This window comes from Dama dama, chromosome 17 (genome assembly GCF_033118175.1).
Source record: "Dama dama isolate Ldn47 chromosome 17, ASM3311817v1, whole genome shotgun sequence".
In the NCBI taxonomy this organism is placed as follows: domain Eukaryota; kingdom Metazoa; phylum Chordata; class Mammalia; order Artiodactyla; family Cervidae; genus Dama; species Dama dama.
This window is the reverse complement of record NC_083697.1, coordinates 59,827,378-59,854,955: the sequence shown is the minus strand read 5'-3', so window position 1 is coordinate 59,854,955 and position 27,578 is coordinate 59,827,378. Positions and strand designations below refer to the sequence as shown.

The 27,578-nt window shown below is 36.3% G+C and overlaps 1 protein-coding gene and 1 non-coding gene across 6 annotated transcripts in view; one reads left to right on the top strand and one right to left on the bottom strand.

The window, feature by feature from the left end:
• Nucleotides 1-27,578, top strand: part of ARAP2 (ArfGAP with RhoGAP domain, ankyrin repeat and PH domain 2) — a 200,308-nt gene that overhangs the window by 163,825 nt on the left and 8,905 nt on the right. For all 5 annotated transcript variants that reach the window (XM_061164524.1, XM_061164525.1, XM_061164526.1 and 2 more), the window contains 5 exons: nt 7,738-7,877; nt 15,918-16,000; nt 17,491-17,526; nt 19,396-19,459; nt 25,679-25,813. In XM_061164524.1, coding sequence (XP_061020507.1) covers nt 7,738-7,877; nt 15,918-16,000; nt 17,491-17,526; nt 19,396-19,459; nt 25,679-25,813 — 458 coding nt within the window. The remainder of the gene's footprint in view (nt 1-7,737; nt 7,878-15,917; nt 16,001-17,490; nt 17,527-19,395; nt 19,460-25,678; nt 25,814-27,578) is intronic.
• LOC133071949 (U2 spliceosomal RNA) lies at nt 8,097-8,286 on the bottom strand. The gene has a single exon (XR_009696571.1). It is a non-coding gene; the product is annotated as a U2 spliceosomal RNA (small nuclear RNA).

The window sequence follows — 27,578 nt, the reverse complement described above, 5'->3', positions numbered from 1 at the left end:
AACTCTTGCGTTACTCTCTTATCTCCTGCATTCCTGTGACAGGGTGGGAACTGTGAAACTTACCTCTGCCCTGCACTCTCCTCCCTCCGTTCACCAAACCAGTATGCACCTTGCTATTATGATAGCTACAGTTCTTTCTACCAGGAAATTATGTCCCTCTGCATGGAAAAAAAAAAAAAGGTTTAGAGTAACCCCCTCAGGAAATAAATTTATTAGGCTATTTCAGGTTAGTAGTTATGTATATTTTTGGTCAAAAACAGGGTGTTTTTTATGAGAGCTTGATTTATATTCAGATTGTCGAAGTAAAATAATCTTTTTCATTATGGTTGGTTCTGCATCTGTCTTCTTTTAGGATTGTCATTTTAAAGAAGGTTTGGCCTATTGTTTGTTTTTAAAAACAATTTCTTCAGCCATCATTTTTTTTCCCAGTTGTGTCTCACAGCATCCTGGGCTTGCAAGAACTACTTACGGGGTGCCCCGTGTCGTAGATTTTGGGTTGGCTAGGTGTGCAGTCTGCTTGCCTCTGTCTTGGCAAATGTCTCCTAAATCAATCACAGGGACCACTTTCTCCAGAATTACTGCTTCATTCATTACATGCACTACTCCTTAAGATTGGAATCCAAAAGGAAAATAAAGAAAGTAAGTGTGATTTCTCTGTCAGTTTGTTAGCAGAAGAACTGAAATCATCTCAGAAACACATTGGTTAAGGATTTCTTTTCCTTTTTTAAGATTTTCTTATTCTAACCTGCAGGCCAAGTAGAAATTAGGAGAGTTTTAAACAAGGGTGGTTGGTTACAACCACATTTTTCTCCCAATAAGGAATTGCTTATGTGTTAGTATTTCATTAAAACATAAAGTAGCTCTGCCACCTCCTTTACATCCTGTCCCATCATACCTGATACCAAGTTGCCACAAATTTTAGTGCCTCTCTACCTATCCGTATCTCTCCTATCTATACACACACACTCATGACTTGCCTTTCATTAATTATATGATGATGTTTCTGATTTTATGTAACAAATTAGAGGCATATACTTTTGTTTGACATTATATTTTCACTACCTTTTTGCTTAATGGAGAATTTTATCAAATAATAAGTTTAGGGGTTTGAGTTTGTTTGCTGCTGCCGCTGCTGCTAAGTCATATCAGTCGTGTCCGACTGTGTGCAACCCCATCCCTGGGATCCTCCAGGCAAGAACACTGGAGTGGGTTGCCATTTCCTCCTCCATTGCATGAAAGGGAAAAGGGAAAGTGAAGTCGCTCAGTCGTGTCCAACTCTTAGTGACCCCAAGGACTGCAGCCCACCAGGCTCCTCTGTCCATGGGATTTTCCAGGCAGGAGTACTGGAGTGGGTTGCCATTGCCTTCTCCATTGAAGTTGTTTAGGGGATTTAATTTTCTCAATTTGCTCACTTTATCTCAAGAGTTTAAAATATATACATCACAAGAAAGAATAGATTTTAGAAGCATCCAACATTTAATTTCTGCTAATTCATTTAAGGTAATGAGGAAATATTCTTTACTTTTATGGAAGTATATGAAAGTAAAGGAATTGTCTGTTGTCTCTACTTAAAGCACATATTAGTTTTAACATCTCTTTTACAAGTTAGGCATACATTTATAGCTTCTGTAAGGTTCCAGACTAACTAATTTTATGTTGCAGGAGTCTTACTTTAAGCACTAAACTTCTTTAATATTACCCCAATAGAAGTCTATATACAACAACAGAATCAAGTTTTAATGATTTCAGTGGGGAAGAACTACTTTTAAGATAGAAGATGTAACCCAAATGCAGATGCCTGTGGGTTTTACTTATGACAGATGCTTTCGAATCAAATATGCATTAGAATAGAATAGATCAAAATGCAACTGTTTCTGGCAAATTCAGACCTGGGAAGCTGAGCCATCCACTGTGGACTGACTTAAAAAATAAAAGAATATTCCAGCAAAAATAGTATGAGTTCATACATCTTAGTCTAGCTGAAATAATTTATATTCCATTCCTCATCAAATCTTTTCAAAGCCAAAGATGTGTAAAAGTTGAAAGTAAATCCGGTCTACTTCGAGTGGAGGTATTTTCTCAGAAATTGATAACAGAATAGAAAAGTAAGTAGTGCTCTACTTTTTACATTATGCTGTGTTGTCATCAAAATGTCATGGAATCTCTGGAACTTTCCTAGTCAATCCTCCAGTAGAAACCGTATTTACAGTTTTACTGCTTATGAATAATCTAATGACAGAAGGGTGTCTTCAGGGTGCTTGTTCTATTAAGCATTACTTCTTCAATACAAGTAACAAAGGGAAACACACTGGGAAGTAGGGGGATATTTGACTTTTTCTAGATTATGTTCAAACAGTTCTTGAGTTTGGCTTCTACTCAGTCATAGAACTAAGTTTTATTGAATGTATTGTGAATGAATGTCATGAGTGAACTATATCAAATTCTGCTTCTTCCAAATTACAGGATATGTGTTCTGTATAATCAATATCAAACAAAGAATGCAAATAATTTTTAATTTGAAAGCGATTTTAGATGTCAGGCTGCAAATATTGCCAAATTTGTGGAATATTTTCAAGAGAAAAGAGGGCTTCCCTTGTGGCTCAGCTGGTAAGGAATCCACCTGTGATGCAGGAGACGTGGGTTGGATCCCTGGGTTGGGAGGATACCCTGGAGAAGGGAAAAAGGCTACCCATTCCAGTATTCTGGCCTGGAGAATTCCACGGACTGTATAGTCCATGTGGTCACAAAGAGTCGGACACAACTGAGTGACTTTCACTTTCAAGAAAGTCTCATGAAATTGCTACTTAGCATACACAAGCAGGGATGGAACTTGATTTTTCAGATAATATGTAGGCTTGAGGAAATAGTCTTTGCCAGTGAAAGAAGAAGGGAGATCCATAGAGATCACGGAAAATAGACCCATTTGTTGTATATTCCCTTGTCATTGCTCAGATCATATATAAGAGATAATATTTATTGGGCACTAGATGCCGGGCTGATGGCTTTGCATATGCCATCTCATTTAATCTTCCTCATAGTCTTAAGAGCTTTTTTATAAGTATTCTCTAAGCCTCTAACTAACTTGCTATGTTAGTTCTCACATAGGTTGTGAAGGAAAATTCAAAACCTATATTATTTAAAAAAGCAAACAAGAAATTATTATTTTTTCAAGAACAGATAAGATTGGGTACATTCAGGGCAGTATGGCCAGAGACTGAAATTATTATTTTTAAGAGCTAAATTATGAGACAAACATGACTTTTCATGTATTCAATGCCTAAATTTTATCTTTAGAGTTTTAGAGACATGAATAACAAGTATGGACTGGGAGTAGTTAGAAAAACATTTTCATGGATGAGTTGGGTCCAGAAGTAGGAATAGAATTTGCATAAAACAAGAATGGAATTTCCCTTAAATTCATCCAACTTGAGGGAAATTGATCAACATAAGTCATGCCATAGAGACAAAGATCAGCTTTCCAAAGAGTGTATTGTGATCAACTGATTTACAAATAAATATCATTTTAACTTAATAGTTTATAGAGATGAGTAGAAGGAATCTAATTTATTTAGCCCTTGAAAAGTCAAGGAGAGAAATTTAAACTTTTCATGTTAAGCAAGTGAGATATTGAGCAGTAGAAAAATAGAGCTTTGGAAAGGGGATTAGCATGATAAAACAGTATTTGAATAGCACCAATCTGGAATTATATGGAGTCATTAGGCAAGCAGGCCATGAAGTTTTAGAAACCTGGAATCTAGATATTAAGTAGAAAAGGCAGGGGTCAGAGAGATGATAATGGCAAAGAAGTGGAATTGAACCCCAGAGAAAACATCTGAGAGAACAATGGTCTGAGCTATCTGACTGGACGTGAAGGATAAAAGCATAGTATGTGCTTTAGAAATATTCTCGGGTTTGTGTTTCCCCCTCTCCCCTACCCCTGCTACCTCTCTGTCTGTCTCTCTCTCTCTTCCCAAGACCCTCCCAGCTTCTCCACAGATGAGCTTTTATTGGGATCAGGGACCACTGGTTAGGAAATACTGTTTTTGTCTAGGGCTTCCCTGCTGACTTAGAGGGTAAAGTGTATGTCTGCAATGTGGGAGACCCAGGTTTAATCACCGGGTCAGGAAGATCTGCTCGAGAAGGAAATGGCAACCCACTCCAGTACTCTCGCCTGGAAAATTCCATGGACGGAGGAGTCTGGTAATCTACAGTCCATGGGATTGCAAAGTGTAAGAACTTAAGGTTTTCAAATGGTTTGGAAAAGTGTTTTTGAGGGGCATCTGTTTCATAATCCTAGTAATATGTCTGTTCTGTTTAAATAATTATAAATTTGACCATTCTGTGTTGTTTTATACAAGGGCTTTTCTAATTAATAGCAGAAGTACAGCCCAATATAACTAAGGATACCAGTCTATTCTCTTACCTAGGGTTAACTCTAAAGAACCCTCACTGAGCCCCTACTGATCCTTTCTTGCCCTCGCAGACACCAGGAGGGGTTTGACTCTCTGGTTATTATTCTTTTGTTCAACTCCTAAATCATGTCCAACTCTTTCTGACCCCATAAACTGCAGCACGTCAGGCTTCCTAGATCTTAATAAGCTTTTTTGCCCAGGATGAGGCTGAGAAAGTGAAAACATAAAAGCAAAGTACCCCATGATTGAGAGACCACGTAGTACTAGAAGTTTGGAAAAGTGAATTGTTGAAAGCCATTTAATTTATACCCTTCGTTATGTTACACACTGAGTCACTCACTATGTCCCCAAAATGTATAGTCTCATCTTGGCCCTTAAATGGTGGATAATTTTACTGCTTATCTTAACGTTGTTAGAGCATACAGAAATTCTGTCATGAGAGCTTTTAGAAATTCTTTTAGGCCCTCTATATTTATCATAGAACTTTATATTTCAAGTTTCTTTTTGCTCTTTCCTTCTTTATGAGTCCCTTAATAATATATGCATCAAGATTTAGCTAAGAGGACTTCCCTAGTGGTCTAGTGGTTAAGACTGTACACTTCCACTACAGGGGACTTGGGTTCAACCTCTAGTCAGAGAAGTTCCAAATGCTGTGGAGTGTGGCCAAAAAAAAAAAAAAAAAATTGAAGGTGAAGATTTAGCTAAGATACTCAACTGGTAATGGTAGTTTAGTCATTCAGTCATGGCTGACTCTTGTGACCCCATGGCCTATAGCCTGCCAGGCTCCTCTGTCCATAGAATTTTCCTGGCAAGAATACTTGAAGTGAGTGAAGTCGCTCAGTCACGTCCAACTCTTTGTAACACCATGGTCTGTAGCCTACCAGACTCCTCTGTCCATGGGATTTTCCAGGCAAAGGTACTGGAGTGGGTTGCCATTTTCTTCTCCAGGGGATCTTCCCAACCCAGGGATTGAGCCCAGGTCTCCTCATTGCAGGCAGGTTATTTACCACTAAGCCACCAGGGAAACCCAGGGAAGCCGTACATACTCAATTACAAATGGTTTATTAAAATAAATTTTAATAAATATGCACTCAAAGGTGACAACAATGTTTTTGTCCTGAGCCTATTTTCTTTTTGACCTATGAGTGGTTTACTTAAACACTAGACATATGATTATTTCTTATTGGTAAAATTAGAAAGCTTTATTAAACTGAACAAAAATCTTAAGGTATAATCAGAAGGTGTGAATGGAATTGGTTTGGCTTAAGCAAAATGTAACATCTGTATCTCACAACTTCATTATAATTTAATGCTTTTAAAATACCTTACCTATTTCTAAATCAATAGTATTATAAATATCTTTCTCCACTTTCACTTTCTTATTCTAAATCAGCGGAATCTCTAAGCCCACCCAGTGTTTTCTAAATTGCTTACTGTATTTCTCCTATCGGGATGTATAAGCATTGTTTGTTAACCTGTGTTTACTCTGCCTCTTAACACTGCACTGCAAGTCCAGAAACTATCTCCTCGGGTAATATTACATATAATTAGAATCAAATGCATACTAGACTCTGAATACTTCATGAAGAAATGAATTGATGTCATATGAATTTTGCTTAACACTAGTTATATGTATATTTTTCCTTTATTTTCTCATTGCATTAAAATAATCTTTCAAGTCTTTTAATTGGAAAAGTGTTATTTTTAATTTAAATAGAAGCTAGTTAGCTATAAAATACTACTTGAAATATTTTTTCTATGAAAGTGACTATTAAGAGAGTGTTCCAGAAGACAAATTTTAGCAGTGTATTTTTCAGAAATTATTTTAAAATCACAAACTCCCTGAAAGAACCTATTTTAGTGTGGCATCATGATGAAAAGAATGTTATCTGTGGTAGTATGCAGATCATGAAAACTACTGTTGTTTGTTTATGGTTAAAATCAGTAAAGTGACTCAGCGTGTTGATTTTTGCTTCCAGGTTGTCATCCCATGCTCGTATGTGAGTTATAAGGCACTTTCAAATTTTTCTAACTTGTTTTCTTATACAAACTATAATTGTGAACATCTGTGTATTTATTTGCTCTTTGAGTAGAGGTTTTCCCTAACCTAGGGATTGCTAGGTTTAAAACTAAAAAAGTTCTTTTTCTAAAATCATTCAAGTTACCTATAAATTTTAGAAACTATCAGTGAATATTCAAGAGTTGCATCACTTTAATACCAGGAAATTGCTGAAGGTCTTGATTCTGATGTTGTGTCCCTCCCTACATCTTTTGAGGACACCATCTAATGTGAGGGCCACAGCAGTCTGCAGGGTAAGTGTCATTACTCCTGCCACAGAAGGAGCAGGAGTTGACCTCGGAATGAGCATGCCATGACTACTTGGCTTCAGGTTCCTTTTCTTTCCTTTGTTCCTCGTTTCTCAAGCAGACAGTGAAATAATGTTGAGATTTCAAAAAGAAAGTTGTAAACTGGAGATATAGTGATAAATTTATATGATAAATTTATAGATTTCAACATGATTTTATTATCAAAAATGTGGTTTTTAATGGAACTGTTGAAATGATTTCTAAGTGTGGTAGACGCATTATTGCATAAGTGTTATTGGACATTTTGCCTTATTTACCCTTACCTGTTTCATAGATATAGGAATTTTTCTAATGTCTGAAGAATTACTGAATTCCTGAGTCAGAATTCCAGAAGAGATTTCTCTTTTACCTGTGTATTTTGAATTGTTTATATGAGTGCTATTCATTCAAAGAAGTAAAATGCAACCTGATGATATAATTTTAAATTGCCTAGTAGCCACATTTAAAATATACATATATAAATACACATATATATAAGTAGGTGAAATTAATTTTACTTATGTCTCATATTTAAACTCACATATCCAAAATATCATTTCAACATGTAATCAATACTATAAAATTGTGATATATTTACCTTTTCTGGTACTACAAAATTGTAATAAATTTACCTTTCTAGGTAGTAATTTTCAAAATATGGTATATATCTTATACTCACAGCACATCTCAGTGGAGACTAGCTGTGTTTCAGGTGCTCATTAGCCAGTAGCTAACTGAACAGCATAGGCAGGCCTGTATATTATAAAGAGATATAAATAGATCTGGTCACTGGATCTGCAGCTTGTATGACACTCCCCTGATACAAGGTGTTCCCAAAAATTAACTAGAGGCTTCTTAATTGTAGGAAAGAATTTATTATTTTGTATCATCAAAATTGAAAATACAAAAATGTTTTATATTCTATTCCAAATAAATGAAAATATACCTAACTTGCAAAAGTAAATGTTGTACTTTACAGAGAGGAAGGCCCTGGAAAATATCAAAGAGGGAGTCTTGAAAGTCAAAGAAGAACCATCTAAAATACTCTCTGGAAATAAGTTTCAAGATCGGTATTGTGTTTTACGAGATGGGTACCTCCTTCTTTACAAGGATCTGAAGGTATTTATTTATATAGTAGTTGAATATGTGTATATTTTTGTGTGAGTTAACATTCTTATTTCACACCTCTAAGCCCTTGTCTCCTGGAGTTCAAGGCCTATAGTAAATAAACTGCATTCAACCTCTGGGATGCTGGCAGAAAGGTAAAATCACATAGTCACTATGTAGAAGTTTTGGGCAGCTTTTTTTTTTTTTTTTCCTTATGTTTATTCCCCTGAAGGGGGGTGCACCGTTCCTGGAAGCACTGCAATACCAGGTCGATGTGTGGAGTGGACGGAGCAAGCTCCTATTCCAACTCCTAATCCCAAAAATCCATTTAATATATTGTCCTCAGATAGAGGACGTATCAGATATTAAACTGATAAGAACAGATACTACACTTGATCTTAGCCAAAAGGCGAGAAGCGATTGGGCAGCTTTTAAAATAGTTATTCATTCTGACTCACGATCCAGCAACTCTGTTCCTAGAGCACTTGTTCAAGAATATTCATAAACAGCTTTATTCATAAAAGCTAAAACCTGGCAACATTCCAAATGTCCATCAATGGGAGAATGACATATTCGGACAACAGAATGCTACTCAGCAATAAAATTGATGAATGTAGCAACATGGGAGGATCTTCAAATCCTTTTTGAGTAAAAACAGTTTGAAACAAAATAGTACCATATGAGTCTATCCATAAACGTTCCAAAGAGAGGCAGAATCCTCTATGGTGATAACAGTCAGAAAGTGTTTGCCTGGGGTATGGAGTAACATTGCTACAGAAGAACAGAGATACAGTCAGTAGGGTATTTTCTAGATTGACAGAAATAAATGTTCTCTATCCAGTTTTGGGTGGTTGTTACATGGGTATATACAGTAACATCTCTACTTCCTTGAAATTCAAGCAATATCCAAGCAGTTATTTTGAATGTGGAATAACCACAGGACCCAAAGATACTTTTTCCATTGAATTATAAAATTCACTGGAATAAACACTGCTTGCATACTTCAAGTGTATGGTGCTTTACTCTGTTGTGTTTTGGAGATCTATAAAAAAGGACCAGACTAGTAACATGTCATTTAATGTTGTTATGAAGGAAGAGTTATTAAGTAGCTTTCCAAAGTTACACAGCCCCATTTTGCTGTGGCTTTTATTGAGCTCTCCACACACTGACCACTGTCTTATATGTTCCTCCAGCAAGGAAGCCTTCAGGTGGGCAGAAATAAATCTTAGCCTCCTACTTTGTGTATCCATTTAATGTTCATATTCTTCAAGGACAGCAGAATGTCCAGGCAGTTAGCTAACAAAACAGCACTGAATTCTGCAGTCCTTATCCCTCTCTTCCAAGAGCTGTATTATATACTGGAAATCCCACATTGTCGTTCCTGCTGATAGAGTTGGTGGGGAGTCTGTGTAGGTATCAAGTGATTGTTATCATTTATTATTGTTTGATATCATTATTTACATTCTTCAGCGCAGGAAGAGTGAAGTTTGCAGAAATAAGGCACTTAAGAATTCTAAGTTACGTGAAACAAACACATCACATTTTTTAAAGATTGATTTATTGCTTTTGTGCTGGGTCTTCGTTGCTGTGTGAGCTTTCTCTAGTTGTGGTACGCAGGATTCTCACTGTGGCGGCTTCTCTTGTTGCCAAGCACAGGCTCTAGATGCTTGGGCCTGGATTGTAGTGGCGTGTGAGCTCAACAGTTGAGGCTCGTGAGTTCCAGGGCGCTGGCTCAGTGGTTGTGGCACAGACGCTTAGTTGCTCTGTGGCATGTGGGATCTTCCCGAACTAGGAATCGAACCTGTGTCCTCCATACTGGCGGGTGGATTCTCAACCACTAGACCACCCAGGAAGCCCCCAACACATCACATTTTAAAGTTCATGAACTGTAGGTTTGTGTTTGTGAAAGGAAATGCTAGACCTCACAACTGAAGTTCCAGCCCTCTAAGAACTGAATCTGGTTGAATTCTGTTTGGGTTTCTTCAGTGAGTCATCCACCTTCGTCTTCCTTAGACTCATTTCCTTCATCCCGTTCCTTCCATTTATATGTTGGTTAATGGTCACCTTTGTAGTTGGATATTTACTTAGTGTACCTTAAAATCATCCTGGACTTTTTAGTTTCATTAAGGAACTGACAGGTCCACTGTGTAGCAACAGACAGTTCTAAAAACCACTAGTATCAATAGAAGTGCAGTCATAATGGCCCCAACGAACATTCAAGTGGTTAATCCACAAAAAGCCACAAAAATCCACAAAGAGTTCTATACATTTCACTTTTCTCACTTTATATTTTCAATAATCCTACAAAAGTAGTACTATAATTATCTCCCTTGACAGATGAAGAAATGTACTCTACCAAGATATTACATAACTTGCTCAGGATCACATAGCCAGTAAGTCATAGAGTCAGAATTCACTCCCTGGTGTCTAATTCTAAAGGTTTTATGCATGGACTCACTAAAAAAAACGTTTGTATTATTTTAGCCTGATGTTTTTTCTGACAGAGTTTTACTTAAAGAGGATGGTGTTTTTCATTTTAATAGTACCAACTATTTTCAAATATGACACTTCATACAATTCAGTTTCTTATAATGTTTTTCCCCAAGCTGGTGTAAATTTCAAAATCTGCCACAAGGAAGCCTGTACATGGAGATATTATTTTTTTTTAGATGAAATGATTTTATAATTGAGTTAAAGAATCTCATCCCTTAACAGAATGATTTTTAAGAATATGTATCTTTTTGAAAGGATCATTCTGCTTACTCTAAAATAATTCATACAAATTGGTAGACAGTAGTAGGACTGAGTGCTCGTCTGAAAGAAGTTTTTTTTTTTGACATTTGAAATATTTTCCCCATGTTTATTGAAGTATAATTAACAAAAATTGCACTTGTTATAAAAAATATGATGCTTTTGATACACATATACATTGTGAAATGATGACCACAATCTAATTAATTAATGAATTAATAGTCATTACCTCATATAGTTTAGTGTGTATTCGTGGTAAGAACATTTAAGATCTACTCTCTTGGCAAGTTTCAAGTATACAATACAGTGCTATTAACTGTTGTCACCATGCTACACTTAGATTTCGAGGACCTATTCTTTCTGCATAACTGAAACTTAGTACCCACTTATCAACACTTTCCCATTTCTCTCAGTCCCAGTCCCTGGAAACCACCATTCTATTGCCCGCTTCTTTGTGAGTGACTTTTTTAGCTTCTGTTCAATACATGTAAATGAGATCACATAGTATCTCTCAGAAAGAGTGTTCTTTAAAGACACTGAACACATTTTGTTTCTATCACAGTGACCTCAGGTTATGGAATTATAGTGTTAACTGTTTGAAAGTTATCTTTCTGCATCTGTCAGAATCAATTAAAGCGACTGATAGTTTCATTTGCACAGTAAAGCAGGCAGATGAGGGACTTATGGTTCTCCTTTAAACTCAAACCACTATTATTCTCAACATATGGTGTTATTTTGTTGGTTATTTCTGCATGTTGTTGGTCTTTCACTTTTAATATTGATGGCCAAGTCATTGGCAATGTTTGCTTTTCAAATGAGTTTACAGTAAATAATCAATAGTAAAACTCCTCAAACTTATCTGAATACAGATTTGGCTCTGGTTTTGACAGTTGCCCTTAATATATGTGGGCTTGTATATATTTAGAAAATGATTTACTGAGAAGGGAGCAGAAATTACAAATTGAAAAGTATATTTAAAGAGACTATGTGTTAATTAGAGATAATTTATGAATGCTCATTAACAACAAATTAGAGTAATACACAGGGGGAGATATATTTTGAGAGTTTTTCCTGCACAGAAAATATTAATTAAAATGTTTTCAGACTTGATTTACATAAAAGGTGAGAAGTTTCAAAGAATATTACCATTACACTGTTAATGGTGTGAAAAAAAAAGCAAATGGGGAGGGGATGGATGTTAAAAGTTACATGCACTAACAAGCAAATTCTTAGTAACAAGGATAATTTTTTAAGCACACTAATTTAATTGGTTCAATTAAAAATTTTACTTTGAAATACAGTGCCTGAAGCAACATATTACATACTTTATAACACTTGAACTTTTTGAAGAAATTCTCCAGAAAGCACACATACCGAAAGAGTTGTAATAAACCAATAGTAAAGTTATCACGGTAAATGAGATTTCTTTTAAAAAACTTTGTATTAGGATCCTAACAGGTCCTGCTTATGCTTATTCATTTTGAAGATTGAAACTGAAAAGGGTTTCTTTCGACCATAGCTGAACTCCTCTCAAATTTTGTCATCTGTGTTCTCTGCACAGGATAGAACATAAAGTAATGAGCTCGAGTGTCCAGAATGGCTTGGCAATCAGTTGTATCACTTCAGGCTCTCAATCTCTTGCCAACAGTATTTGAAAATGTAGGCAGTCCTGGGCTTAGCAGTGTCCAGTATAAATAAGACTGCTCGTGCAGAGGTAAAGAATCTGCCTGCCAGTTTAGGAGACACGGGAGATCCAGGTCTGATCCCGGGGTTGGGAAGAGCCCCTGCAGGAAGGCATGACAACCTGTCCCAGTATCCTTGCCTGGAGACTCTCCATGGACAGAGGATCCTGGCGGGTTACAGTTCATGGGGCCGCAAGGAGTCAGCCACCACGGAGCGACTGAGCACACACGTGCGCGCACCTGGATCAGACACAAGTGCTTCTCTTTCTCAGATGTGCAGGTCGCTCCTCACCTGGCCTGCCGGAACTGCAGCCTCTCGCCTGGCTCTGCTGCTGCCTCCACTGGGACTGAGCCCAAGGGACCAGCAGTCTAAGCAGTCACGTCCCTGAGGAGGGACGTGAACCTCAGCTATAATCTGACTGAACCTCTGAGGAAGGTGTCCAGGAGTCTCTGCTACCCTATACACACCTATCTTCTCCTCTCCTTGACTGTTTCCCGTGTAGAAAACTTACTGCCTTAAAAAACTACCTCACTCTTCCATATCAGTCTTAAAGTGTTATTCCTTAATATTCAGTAAAGTAGCAGACTAAAATATCAATACCCCAAAACCAACACATAAAATGCCAGAAAAATGACCTTAACAAGAAGAGGCTGACATGAAGAAAGCTACAGAACTACACTAATAGAAATGGGTGAAAATTAATGTAAAGTCTACTAATATTGATCTGTAGGTTTAATGTAATTATTACTGTTTTCAAAATCCCAAAGAGAGTAACTTTTAGAACTTGGAAGAAATGATTTGACAGCTCATCTCAAAGGGTAAACAGATAGGAATACTTGCAAACGTTTTAGAGATATAAAAGGTAAAATAACTCAAGTATTTTGCACCCAACTGTTTATTCATACAATAAAACTAAAATAGCTTAGATCATATTGTAGCATAAAAATGAACAGAGATAGCAATGGTAACATAAAGTGAGGTAAGAAAATGTAATTGTTTATCATAATTGTTTTGATAACTGTCATAATGCATGTCCAAAGAAAATTTATATAATAAGTTGTTTTGTTGTTCAGTGGCTAAGTCATATCTGACTCTTTGCGACCCTATGGACTGGAGCCCGCCGGGCTCCTCTGCCCATGGCATTTCCCAGGCAAGGATACTGGAGTGGGTTGCCATTTCCTTCTCCAGGGGATCTTCCTAATCCTGGCATCGAACTTGTGTCTCCTGCCTGGGCAGGTGGATTCTTTACCTCTGAGCCACCAGGGAAGCCCAATTGTTAACAAAAATTTTTCAACTTAAATTCTCATCTATTCTGTGTGTAAAATATACCAGATTGATAAAAGAATTAAAACTTGACAAATAGCAACCCTTCAAGTTCCATGGCTATGCAACTGAGTATTTATTAGCTATGTGGGAACCCTTTAAACTGGAAGCAGTATTTCAAAAGAGATCAACATACTTGACTTTATAAAATTAAAGTAAACTGACCAATTAGTGTAGACTATTTAAAAAGATAAGGCAATTTCCTATTTGGTATATAAAGAACAAATGTCAATAAGTAAATGCATAAATAAATGGATAAATTATTCATCAAGTCAAAACTGAAAACTGCTAGCAAATGCAGAAATATACATTTAACTGTAAATAAATAAATATACCCTATCAATTTTGCAAAATCTTATTCTTAATCATGTTCCTAGCCTTTGACCCTGTGATACCATTTCAAGAAATCTAGCCGTACAGGGGGAAATAAAAAAAAAAAAAAACCAAAGTATTTTTTAAAATATGTGCCATGATAATAGCAAACTCAGTGATAAGGGTGACTAGGGATAAATTCACCATGTAAATTTCAAGCCTTATCATCGCTGCCACAGAGAACACTGGTCACCAGAGCATTATCCATGATCTTCTTCCTGCTCACTTTTTTCTCTACATTTCCTCTACATTCTCCTAACCTGTTTTCTCCATGGAAACCAATTTTTAATTTTATAAAAATTGCCATATTTTCCACCCTTTACGCTTTCAAATTCAACTGCCTTCATAAGGAAAAGACTTAATAGTGATAGTTTAACTTTTACAAAACTTAAGACTGATTTGAGCTATATAGGGCTCTAACAACTTGTCTATCGATTTCTATGAAGCAATGTGTTCTAAATTTGTAATAATAGCTGTAATTTGCTGTGCCCTTAGTATTTGGCCATTTACTGGACTAAACTCTTTAAAAGCACTTTTCTTATTTACTTTGTACAATAACCCTTCACAGTAACCCTTTATCATTTAATCTTCATAATAACTCTATGAGATAGTCAGTATATTTATTATTGCTGTTTACAAGTAAGATACAAGAGCAGAGAGCAGTAATGAGAGGGTAAGCTAGTGGGTAGCAAGCCAGATTTGCACCCAGGTCTCCAACCCAAGACCCCCTGCCTACCAGGTTGAAAAAAGTGATTTCCTTGAAAAATGTTTAGGATATTGGGAAAGCTTTTTCTAAGTATTATTTTCATGGCTATTATCTTTATAAAATCTATTGCAGGCTATCCAACAATAATATATGTATAAGCTTTGATATTACATTAGAATATAATGATTTAAGTTTTGCCTCTGTCAGATACTTTTCCTGATGGTTTAAGGATTTGAATTTTTTCATATTAATCAGATAAATATGTTGGGATGTGTACAGAAAATATATAATTGATCTAAAAGCAAATGTATATTCTTTTTAATAGTCTCCTTTTGTGAGTTATTAGTGAAAATTTTCAGTATGGATATTTGAGATAGTTTAGTCTATGCCTACATAGATTTGTAGTTCCAAAAGCCAAAAAGTATAGAAAATCATAACTCACTTGGTGGCAAAACCTGACCTACACCAACATGAAGATATTTGTCTTAGTCTGTTCAGGCACTACCATAGACTGGGTGACTTATAAAAATAGAAATTTATTTCTCCAGTTCCAGAGGCTGAGGGCCTGAGATTAGGGTGCCAGTGTGGTCAGGTTCTAGTTAGAATCTTCTTCCAGATTGTAGACTGCCCACTTCTCATATCCTCACGGGGTGAAAACAGAGTTAATATCATGACTTTATTAACCACCCAAAACCATCACCTCCAAATACCTTCATGCTGTGGATTGTATTTCAGTTTGGGGGTGATATGAACATTCAGACCATAACAATACTTATGGCCTTTACTTATTCACATTATATGAAATTTCATGCATTTTTGTAGAGAAATATGAATCTATTTGAATATAGGATGGTGCTACCCCAGGCAACACTGATGATATTGTGGAGTTACAAAATATACTGCATATGTATTTTTTAAATATGAAAAAAAAACTATCATCAGTTCTCGTAAGTCCCAAGTGTTTTGAATAATGAATTACTGTGTGTGTTTGTACATACATATGCACACATATATAATCATACATATATATCCAGGATCATTTATTTAAATTTACAACATTGCAACCAACACAATCTTCATTTACCAAAAATTTGGTATGACATTCATGAAACATTTGTGAAACTAAACATTCTAAATTCTATTCTTAATACTCAAGGAAAAGAACAGGACATTTATAAAATCTGTTTAATTACAAATTATTTTGTTTTCCTTTACAGAGTAGCAAACCTGATAAAATGTTTTCTCTCAGTTCCATGAAGTTTTATCTTGGAGTGAAAAAGAAGATGAAGCCTCCAACAAGGTAAAGTTTGGAAGGGCAGAGCTGTTGAAAAAGTTACAGGAAAACCTGTCCAAGGATTTAGGAATCAATGGCATTAGTCTGACTCTTTATAAGCTAAGCTTTAGATTCCTTAAGTTGCCACGAACATGTGGCAGGGGACCTGGGTGGGTGGATATGGAGAGATGATGATGTTTCCACTCAAGTCAAGCTCCTGGGGAACTGCATCTCCTCCGTGTAGAATGAGAAATCCCCAGAAGGCCCTCATGACTGGGAAGTACATGGGTTTCTCCACATCCCATTCTCTGCTCAGTCACAGAATATTCCAGTCTGTCAGTCTACCCAGAGGAAGAAAAATGCTGCCCTCCATCCTTCTTGGCTTTTTTTTTTTCCCCCACTGGTGGATAATTGCTTTACAATGTTGTGGGGGTTTCTGCCATATATCAACATGAATCAGAAATATATATATATATATATATATATATTTGTTTTTGTATATTTGTTTTTGTATATTAATACATATATATATATATATATATATATATTTCCTTTTCCCATGCTATGCCTCTAGGCTGTCAGAGAGTTCCAGGCTGGGCTCATTGTGTTACATAGCAGCTTCCCACTAGTTCCCTATTTTTCACATGATAGTGTATATATGTTAATATTACTTCCTCAATCTGTCTTTCCTTCCCCTGCTGTGTCCACTGGTCCATTCTCTACATCTGTGTCTCCATTTCTTCTTCATAAACAGGTTCATCAATACTGTTTTTCTAGATTCCATACATATGCATTAATATATGATATTTGTTGCTTTTAGGACATTTTGGTCCTGGCTCTATAATTTGCCCTCTTTGTTTTACTGAACTTGGTAATAAACTCACAGCACATGGGTGGTAGAAAGTGCACTCTTTAAACATTATGCTTCTCACTAGCACTTGAACCAACCCAGCATTTGAGTTATACCATATTTATTCATCACAGATTACTTTAATTAGCTAATTAAAGTTTGTACTAATACTTTTAATATCATGAAACATCATTTTAATGAACTGTATATGATTTCAGATTGTATTACTGAAAATGTACTCACTTTTGCCTCTGTGCTTAATTTCTTAGCCCAGCACATGTATCCGTGTTGTGACTGGTACATTCTTTAAAATTTCTCACAATATCAATAAGTCAGTATGTGTATTTTATTTTGGCCATTTTTCTAGACATCTGTCCTTACTCAGCCCAGAATATCCCCACTGCCTCATAACATCATGAGACCCTTTCCCCCTGTGTTCTTTCAACATATGTATAATTTTATAGCCAAATCCCTCAATATCCATCATTTATCTCTAGATGTATCATACCCAGCGAATCATCACTTGTGTATATCAATTCTGTTATGCTTTCCCACCATGAAATATTACCTCCTTAAAATTTCATCCTGTGTATTATCTTGTAAAATGGATCATTTTCAATATGTATATGTGTTTCTTCCCCCCCCCCCCCCCCCCCATATGATGCAGCTGGGGATTGACAGCATATTCTGAAAAACATCACTGGTAAGTTAACAGCTAACAGATTTTGGATTTGATATATTGATAATAACAACAGTAAATAATGTTATTATTTGACAGATAGATCTAGAGACAAGAAACATTTCTTTTAAGTGAAGTTAAACTCTTTTCTAAATACCTTGAGCCTAAAAAGAGAATATGAGATTTGCTTCAGGGTTTAGGTCTATTTAAGTCTCATGTATCTTATTTGCCAACACTTCAAGAAAAACTACACATGATTTCTTACTAGTTATTATATAAATGTGGAATCTCTGGTTTTAAGGGATAAGCGGACAAAATTCAGTTTTAAATTAAGGATAAGAACTCTCTAAAACTCAAATTTAAAGAAAAGACCTTGGCTTCAAACCAGTTCTTTCTGTAGAGTACTTCTTTCCATTGATGTCACCAGGATCTAGCCACTCTCAGAGATTGGATTAGATGTCTCCTTCTCCCCCATCTCCCTGTGTCTAATCCATACCAGATCTGCCTCTTAATTATCTGATCCATCCATACCCTCTATCTTTGGAGCCTTCATCCAGCTGCCTGAATCAGTCCAGGAGTCCTAAGTGCTCTTCATGCCTCTGACTTTGATTTTTGTTTCCAGCACATTCTCCACCCAGCACTGAAGAGATTTTCTAAAATGTATCATATTTCTTTTCTGCTTTAACTCATCTGTGAATCCTAAAAAGTAGGGTAAAGTATAGGGTTGTTGGCACAGCACACTAAGTCCTTTATTATGTATCTCCCGTGACTTTCCCACATTTTTACTTAATGATAAAACAATCTGTTTTTAATTCACTATACATGCCTTGCTGCTTTGTATCATATGTTCAGTATCCGTGCTGTCTTCACTATACCTTCTTCCATAGTGTATGTTCCCCCTTCCCTCATCACTTTTACCTTCTTCCTGCTGATCTGGCAGACTCAGCTGTCACTTTTTATTCAAACCATAGCTGAAATGAGGGAGAAAGTCTTATCAGATAACTCTCCTTTCTAATCCATTTATTTCTTCTTTACATCTACGGTATTTTGTGCTGGTGGATCCCTAACTAACATGATTTGTAGAGGGAACAGTTTTCTTGGACATGGCAATAGGAAGGGACACTGTCTTCATGAGAATCTAATGGCAGAAGCAAGGATTATTTTTAGAAGTTTCAATCTAACATTTTTCTAAATTATTAATAAGGGTATAAAAATAACTACTTTGAAATTCTATCGTCAGTTACAAGATTTTCCACCTCATCCCCAGTTGTGCTGTTTCTGTGTCTGTGTTCAACTTTGCATTTTTTTCCCTCACTTGTTATAGTTTGTTTACATTCCTGCCTTTCCTAATAGACTATGTGAAACTTGAAGGCAAGACCTCTGTTTTGCGTAGGTTTTCAGTAGGTTGCTGAATCAGTGTTACTGGACATGCAGTGGTTTTTTTTTCATTTAGCTCATTTTTCATGAGTCTTGTTGGGTATTAATACTTATAATCACATGGACTGTGACTGTCTAAAAAATCTGCTCTTAATATACACATTTTTTCTTCTTAGGCTCAGTTTCTGGGGGAAAACATCTTTTACCATCATGTACCTGAAAAAATAAATGACATTGACCTTTCTGCATTTCCAAAAAATACTGCTTATCATTTTTCGGCAATTATCAAAGCCTTTAGCTATATTTTGGTTAAACTAGCATATTTATACTACTGTTTTGATAGTAGAAGCCTGAAGCAACTTGTACTGAAATACTTCCATTTTGATTGCATTATGTCATTAATTGGGAGAAACCCAAAGAGATTTCTGATCACTTAATCACTTACTTGCCAAATAAATACACTGGAAAATTCCTTTGTCCTTCTGAATTATATATTTTATAAACCTTGTCTTACAGGCACCTGTGTTGTGAGAGTTCACAAACTCAAACGGAGTGGATGGCCAATATCTTTATTGCCCAGGTATGATACCTATTTCAAGTATCTAGTGAAGTGTGACAACTGTTTATAGGACATATTAGTGTGGTGGTAATTTTCAAAGAATTTTTAATGAGTCTTTTGTGTATACTTTTATTTTCTCATTCATGATTTTTTAAATACAGGAGGACCCAGATTTACCCACTACTCTGTAAGAGAGAGTTTACTTTTCGTTGAGGCATCTTTCTTCCCCAGCCCAGCAGCTCCTTAGCTTGGGGCAGCGTCTGGCTTCAAGATGGTGGAATAAGAAAGAGGGGCTTGTCTGAGCTCTTGTCCTGCGGAGTCCCACTGGATCTGTGTTTAGAAAATGTGTTCTGTTCATTTTTCCCAATTTTATTAGAGGATAGTTGCTTTACAATGTGTGCCAGTCTCCACTGTAGCAGAGTTAATCGCCGTACATGCGCTCTCCGCCTCTTGGGCCCCCTGCCCATTCAGGCCCCACAGTGCATTGAGTGGGGTCCCCTGTGCCATCCAGGATGTTCTCATTAGTTATCTCCTCTACACACAGTCAACCCGTGCATATGCGTCAATCCCAATCTCTTAATTCCTCCCATGCCGCTCCAACCCACCCCCATTTCCCCCTTGGTATCCGTGTATTTCTTCTGTGTCTGCATCTCTATTTCTGCTTTTACAAATAAGATCATCTAGAAAAATGGTATAGATGATCTTATTTGCTCTTTTCCTTCCTGTTCTCCCCATGGGATCCTGCTTTTTCTAAAACAAGGATGGGAACCTACATTTCTTTAATACATACTGTGTAATTCATGTATTTTCCTCACGATGAATTGTGCATGACGCTGCTTATAGATAAGACAACAAAAGTTTACAAAAGGCTCCGCGATTTGCTTAGGACCATACATTTAGTTAGTGGTTTAACCCAGAGGCCAACACTTACCCTCAGTTCCCCATTTAGTCTCCTCCCTACTGGAGGACTCACTCCTGCAGTGAAGGATAAAATAGTCCCGTTAATAAGCCTGGTTGCTTCCCCAACCTTGTCTGGCCAGACTCCCAGCAGTGCTTCCCCAGCATTGAAATTCACTGGTAACGATTAAGTTGCCACTCTTTATTACCAAGGGTGTGCTTCCCTGTTTCTCTTACAAGTGAGAAGTTAATTCACCCTCAAATCTTGTCCTTATTTGTTTTGAAAACCATTTTCTCTGTTCATTTAATTTATTAACCTTTCCAGTGGTTAATAAACACTGCTTTTCTCAGCCTGACCCTACTACTACTACCTGGGAATACATTTCCAGAAAAAGTCCAGTGGCTAACTTTTTAGAGCCTTTTCTTTTTTTGTGACTGTTTAAAAATTTAGATATTCAAGTCCTACTTTAAAGAAAGAAGGCTTGAAGTAATAGTAAAATTAGAACCACAGAGTCTAAAACTGTTACAGTATCTGGTTATGGCACAACTGAATTGATGTTTTCGTTTTTATGACTGAAGTCATTAGATGCTGTAGTTGAAAATCAAGGTGTAAATAGCCAGGAAACTGAGGTTGCTCTCACCACCAACTTATTTCTCCTTGCCTCGCTGGCCCCAGAGACTCAGTCCAATTATATTTCTTCAGTTCATTCCACTTCTTAGGACTAAGGTAAACACAAAGGTCCTTTTGGATTTGAGGATTTAATGATTCACCTCCATGGGGAAAGAGACAGGAATGTAGCAAACGTTAATACATATGTTAATACACACACACGAAACCCAACAGTGAACAATGAGTTCTTTCTGGTGCCCAGAATATTTTTCTAATATCCATCCCCACTCTACTCCTGCCTCAACAGAAGTCTTCAGCTTACCTGTCACATCCTCAGAAAAAACCTTCCCTGACCTTCAGACTAATCAGACCTTAGAGCTATAGGAACCCTCAGCATCCTGGACTTGAACATTGTAATACTAACTAAAAAGCATTTGTGTATTTAAGTTTCTTATGTCTGTCTTTCCTACTAAAATGTAAACTCCATGACAGGAAGGACTCAGTCTTACTAGAACTACATGTTTATCTGCATCACGGGATCCAGTACATCTTACAAAGTACATGCTCAAGTTAGTATTCTAACTAGTAAAGAGAATAATCAGGTAAAATTCCAAATAGATATTAGTGTGGTAAAATAAAAAAATAAGCTAGGGAAAGGAAAACCACTGTGACTGATGCAAGGAGGACATTAACTGAGAAGGAGTCTCAGGGGACACCTTTCTGAGTAGCTGACAGGTGTCCTGAGACCTGTGTGAAATAAGGAAGCCAAGTATGCAGGACAGTCAGAACATTCCAGGGGGTGGGGCCAGCAAGGACACAATCTTGACTTATTCCATGAACATCAGGAAAGCCTATCTTGGAGAGGACATAAGAGATGAGGAAGGCAGGGGACAGATGACATAGACCCAGTTTAGGAGTTTTAGTGGGAAACAAGGGAAAGATATAATCAGCTCTTATTACGGGAAAAAAGTAATTATGGTTCCTTTGCTGAGCTGCACTTTAGGGGTCAAAGATGGAAGCAGGAAGAATAGCCATGTAGAAGAAGACAGCAGCTCAGATTAGGTATCGGGGGGTCTGGTAAGACATATTCAGATTCAGGAATATTTGAAGGTGGAGCCAGTAAGTCTTACAAATTGATCAGCTATACAGTTTGAGAGTAGTAGAAATGAAGAGTCCTAGTTGTTTGGCCTCTGGCAACTGGTGAATGTAAGTGATGTTATCAGAAGTACAGAAGAAGACAGAGTTCAATTTGGGCCACATGAAATTTGAGATGTGCATTAGACATACAAGTGTATACGCTGAATAGCAGGTTTAGATGAATGGATCAAAAATTCAGGCAAAACTTTGGGGCTGAAATGTAAATTTGACAGAAGTCAGCATTTGGATTATATTAAATGCCATGAGAGGATCCAGTGAGATGAGAGAGAGAATATACAGAGAGAATTAGAATACAAAATTGGAGAGAGGAGGGCTGTAGCAAGAGAGGGAGGACAGACAAATAAGCCCTAGGACATCCCAAACTTTAAAGGTCAAACAGAAGAGAAAAATTGAGCAAAAGAAATGAGTAGCTTTGAGAAAGCAGGAAAACCAGGTGATAGGTGCAGAGAATTCTATCAAGGAATCAGAGGAGAGAATATTAAAGCAGCAGGGGCCTTGAGCAGATGTGAAGCAATGTGAGCAACTGCATGTGTTCATCACTGCAGAAAAAATTCATTATACAACAGAGTGTGTGACATATTTGTTCTCGGATTGTTGACTATATATTCTGACCCACTATGCAATTATAGATATGACTGGGGAAGAGTTATTTATAATCAGAGGAAATAGTTATTGGAAGGGAAGGAAGCCTTGTTTATATGGCTAGAGATGCAGAGAGATTGGTACATCTCATGGTGGGAAAATGAAATTGAATGATTACTAATAATTTTTCAATTATATCAGTGAGGTCACCACATGTGAGTCTGGGAGGGATATTACATATACAGAGACAAAATAAAAGGTGAGAAATTACCTTCAGAGAGTGAGGAAGCTAGTTGTACTATAGTAGAATGTAGTAGAATGTCCAGGGAGTGCTGAAGGCTCATTTGAAATTTTAGGATAAGTTTAAAGTGAGATGAATCTCCAGACTGATCTATTCTTTTTTTGCTTCCATCAATTTGGAGGTACCCACAGAGTAAGTAGAATTGGGTTTTACTATCCTTGGGGTTTTATCAGGCAAGTGTGATAGGAGAAGCAGCCCAGCCTTGATTTATAAGGATGTGAGTATACTGATTGACCATTAAACCTAAGCCAGACTGTGAAAGACGTGGGGAAAAATGTGAAAAGTAGAATGGATAGAAGGTCTGAAGAAGTCTAAGGTAAATTCAGAGTGAATGAAGCTAAACTAAGTTATCTGGAAAGATGCCAAGGTCAGAAATTGAGAGGCAAAACCTTGTTAATGGCAGCATTATTCACCATAGGCATGGTATGGGAATAACCTATGGATGGATGAATGGATAAAGAAAATGTGTATTCATACATATATATATATTGAAATATTATTCAGCCCTAAAAAAGGAAATCTATCATTTGGGACAATATGAATGAACCTGGAAGGCATTATGCTAAATGAATTAAGCCAGACAATTATTGCATGGTATCCCATATAAAAGTCAAACTCATAGAATATGACAGTGATTGCCAGGGGATGTGTGGAGGGTAGGGTGTAAAGTTGGTGAAAGGGTATATACTTTTGGATACATGATGAATAAAATCTGAGGATCTAATAGGTGACATGGTGAGTGCCGTTCATAACACTGTATTATAAAATTTAAATGTTCTAAGAGAATAGAACTCAAATATTCTAACCAAAAAGGCAGTTGGGGGGTTGGGGTAAATACATATGTGAGGTGATGAATGTGTTGGTTAACTCGATGGGGTGAATCCTTTCACAGTGTATGCATGTAGTCATCATGCCGTACACTTTAAACATCTTTGTCAATTATACCTCAGTAAAGCCATGGAGGAAAATTATAAAAGAAAGAGGCAGGATGAAGATTTGAGGGTGTGATCACTGGTTATAATAATGAGATCCTCATCTGTATGCTCCATGAAATATGATTTTTTGAAGTCACTTATACATAACTATAAATGTTATCAGAACATATTATTTATGTCTTAAGATTTATGGTGGGAAAAATATTGCTACTTCTTGGATCAATCCAGTGAGGACTAATTAGCCAGTATTCACAGTATTATATATATATATATATATATATATATCATGTCAAAAAAAATAATGTGTTTAGAAACTACATTTGCTCTTAGATTTCTTGCAATACCATTTAATACATATACTATATACCAGTCAGTAAAAGCCTAGGCCTTCATTCATAGGGTTACCTAATTCCTTCCCATCCATTTTTTCCCAGCTTTACATGTTGGGAATGTCCCAATTCTGTAATATGAGTTGTTTTACCGAGTTTAAGACTGTGATATAAAAATATGAAACTTGTAACTTTCTGATTGAAATATTGCATAACCATTGCAGATTTGCTGAACCAAAGTAAGCACTCCACTGACACTCAAGGGTAGATTTGATGCCAAGGCAATAACTGCTAATGACAGGACATACACTGTAGGATCCTTACGGACGGGATGAGATATTTGTGTATTGGTAAGCACAAAGTGTAGCAGAATGCCCTTCAATATAACTTAGCTGCTGTTTTATAGTGAGTATAAAGTTTGTTGAAATAGTTCTTTTGCTATAAAACATGACATTAAAATACTAATTGCAACATAAGAATACGACTCTGTTCAGTCTTGAGTAGAGGAAAAGAATGAGTAGGCATTTAGCTATATGGTTTACCAGATGGTTTTCATTTCATCATAACATCTGTAAACTTCTCATTGTGTGTGGTTGATATTTTGTATTTCTTTCATAGATTGCTGTCTGAAAATCGATTTGTTTCTCCCAGCTTCTAAAAATTAATCTACCTTGAGGAGTATAAAAAGTCTTTAAAAGATTTTTCTTTCCTATGTGTATCTTCAGGATTTATCATTCAAGAGCTTATATGTTTACCCATGGGTGTTTACCCCCTTTGCAAAATTACCTTTTTTCCAGTCATATCTATAATTGCTCACTGGCCAGAATATGTAGTCAACACGTTGAGCACAAATAACATCACACTCACTGTTGTACAATGATTTTCAGTAGAAATGTTTGTGTACAAGGTAACATTTCTTAGGAATTCAATTAGGTGAAAAAGAAACATTTTTCAAAAGGTCATAAAATAAAGATAATTTTTCTGCTAGCCATGCCTTAGGTTGACTTGAGGGTATATATAATGTCAAATTATTTTGACACTGAAAGTTATCTTCAGTGGCAAGAGAAAATGAATGTGTAGTTATTTTGATTACAGGGCCTAGAAATGTAGACAGGTATATTATTTTTCTTCTACAAAGAGATTTACTGGTTTCTGTAAATATTTTCCCCCTTTTGGTTTGATAAGTAGTACAGAAGGCATATTTCTGAAGCTTAGAAATTGAACTGAGACCTCAAAGCTCAGTTCACTTAAGAGTTTTACGTCCTCAAGCGGTGCTACCACGAGAATCAACATCATAATTACAAACAACCTTCTCGTGAAAAGCAGATCACCTGACTTGGATAGATGGGAAGGGAGCCCAGTGACTATAAACTTGGTGGACCACATAATAAAGTCACACACCCACAGCAAGAAATTGTGTTTCCACAGCATGAAAATGATATATGGCCACCAGCTGGAAAGGAACGAAAACGTTCTATAACCAAAAATCCCAAAATTGGAGGTTTGCCTCTGATTCCCATCCAGCATGAGAGAAATTCAACGCAAGCCCGGAGAGAGATTGAGGTAAGGTTAGGAGGTTTGTTTTTACATCAATCATAACAACATGTGTTTTCTTATGTCCTAATGTGGTTAAAGGCATCAGTTACCTCATTGGTTTCAAGAGCACAGGAAAAATCACATCTATCAAGAAACTGTATGAATAATCCTATGCCACTCTTTGAGGTTTTATATTTTGTTAACTTAAATAAAAGTAATTTTAATAATGTTATTGATCACTCAATTAAATATGCATGATACCAGTTAGATTTTTTTATCCCTAAAGTGGCCAAGAATGTTAAATATGTATACAGAAGTTTCTGGTGGTAAAAAATCAGTCTCAAATTAGCCTTACAAGTACACTTGTAACCTCCTTACAATGAGCCCAGAGCAGAATATGTCGGGAGCCATGGTAACAAGACTTAGCAGTAACACAATCAAATTCCAGTGGTTTGGGAACCCATGGGGTAGCTCAGTTAATTTAAGGAATGGCAGGGGCAGGACGACCCTTGAGCATCAATAAAGATTTGGCATCTTTCACGAAAACTATGTTTTCCTTTTCACTTTGAAGGGTAGGGTGAACATAAGTAGCATTGGTCTTGATTCAGACAAAGACACACGCTGTACATCTCAAAACTCATTAGACAATTTGCAGCTAATGTGCATTTCAGAACATTAAATGAGTCCTTCAAAACAAAAAGAAAAGCACGCAAAAGACATTGTTTCTTCTTAGAGCCCAGATTTGGCATTAAGCTGTATGAGTTTCTTGCCTTCCAAACAAGAATAACTTTTTCAAGTTTTATTGCAATATAGTTGATTTACAAAGTTGTGTTAGTTTCAAGTATAACAGGAATAACTTTTGAGAGACAAAAGCCATTTTAGTGATCAGATTTTTAAAAAGTGTTTTTCCATCACTTTCTTTCCTTAAACATTTATCCCACTGTACTATCCCTTTTCTCTAAAAGATAAAAGCTTTGAAAATAATGGTTTATTTACTTTGTTGCCTTCTGTGCTGATGTAATCAAAGGGAAGAATTGAGACAGCAAAAACTCAGGAGCTTGTCCCTTCTGCCATTCTGCACTTAAAAGGTTTTTCTTCCTAATAAACTGCTTTGCAGAACTGTGGATTCCTCAAATAATCTAGAATCTTCATTTTAAGAGTCATGTTTGGGAACCCAGTTTAGGGGACATAGAAATGTAGGGAACAGATATGCCCTGCTGTGACCCTAGCTTCTCCTGACATTGCCTCAGGATCAATTATGGAGCAAAGCAAAAGTGAATTTTAGGATCAAAGTATGTTAACCAGTATCCAGTATAGAATTGAGATGACTGAATACACAGTTGTTTGTTACTTAACCTCAAATCCAGAATTTCAGAGGCAATTTTTTTTAACATTCTTGAGATCAGAAAACTGATGAACAAAAGCTATAACCAAATTGATTTCAAAGGTTTTGAAAACAATTTTATGAAATATTAATTTCTAGAAAATGTTAGTAAACTAAAGCAAGCATTTTTGTAAGTGTGGGAATTAAACAAATTTGACAAAGAAAAATTTTAAATGTTTGATGTTTTTCAGTGATAAATAATGTTTTAATTGGTATAAGTTTTATTTGGTAATGTTTTTCACTGAAAACCATTAAAGTTTAAAAAAAGAAAAATTAAAATTGAAAGTTTTCACATGAACCAAATAAAGTATTTTTTATTGAGCTTATGTAAATATGTAGTGTATTAATAAATGACAATATTACTAGCTAGCTTAATACAGTCTAAAGTCAGTCAATGGATATAGTCAA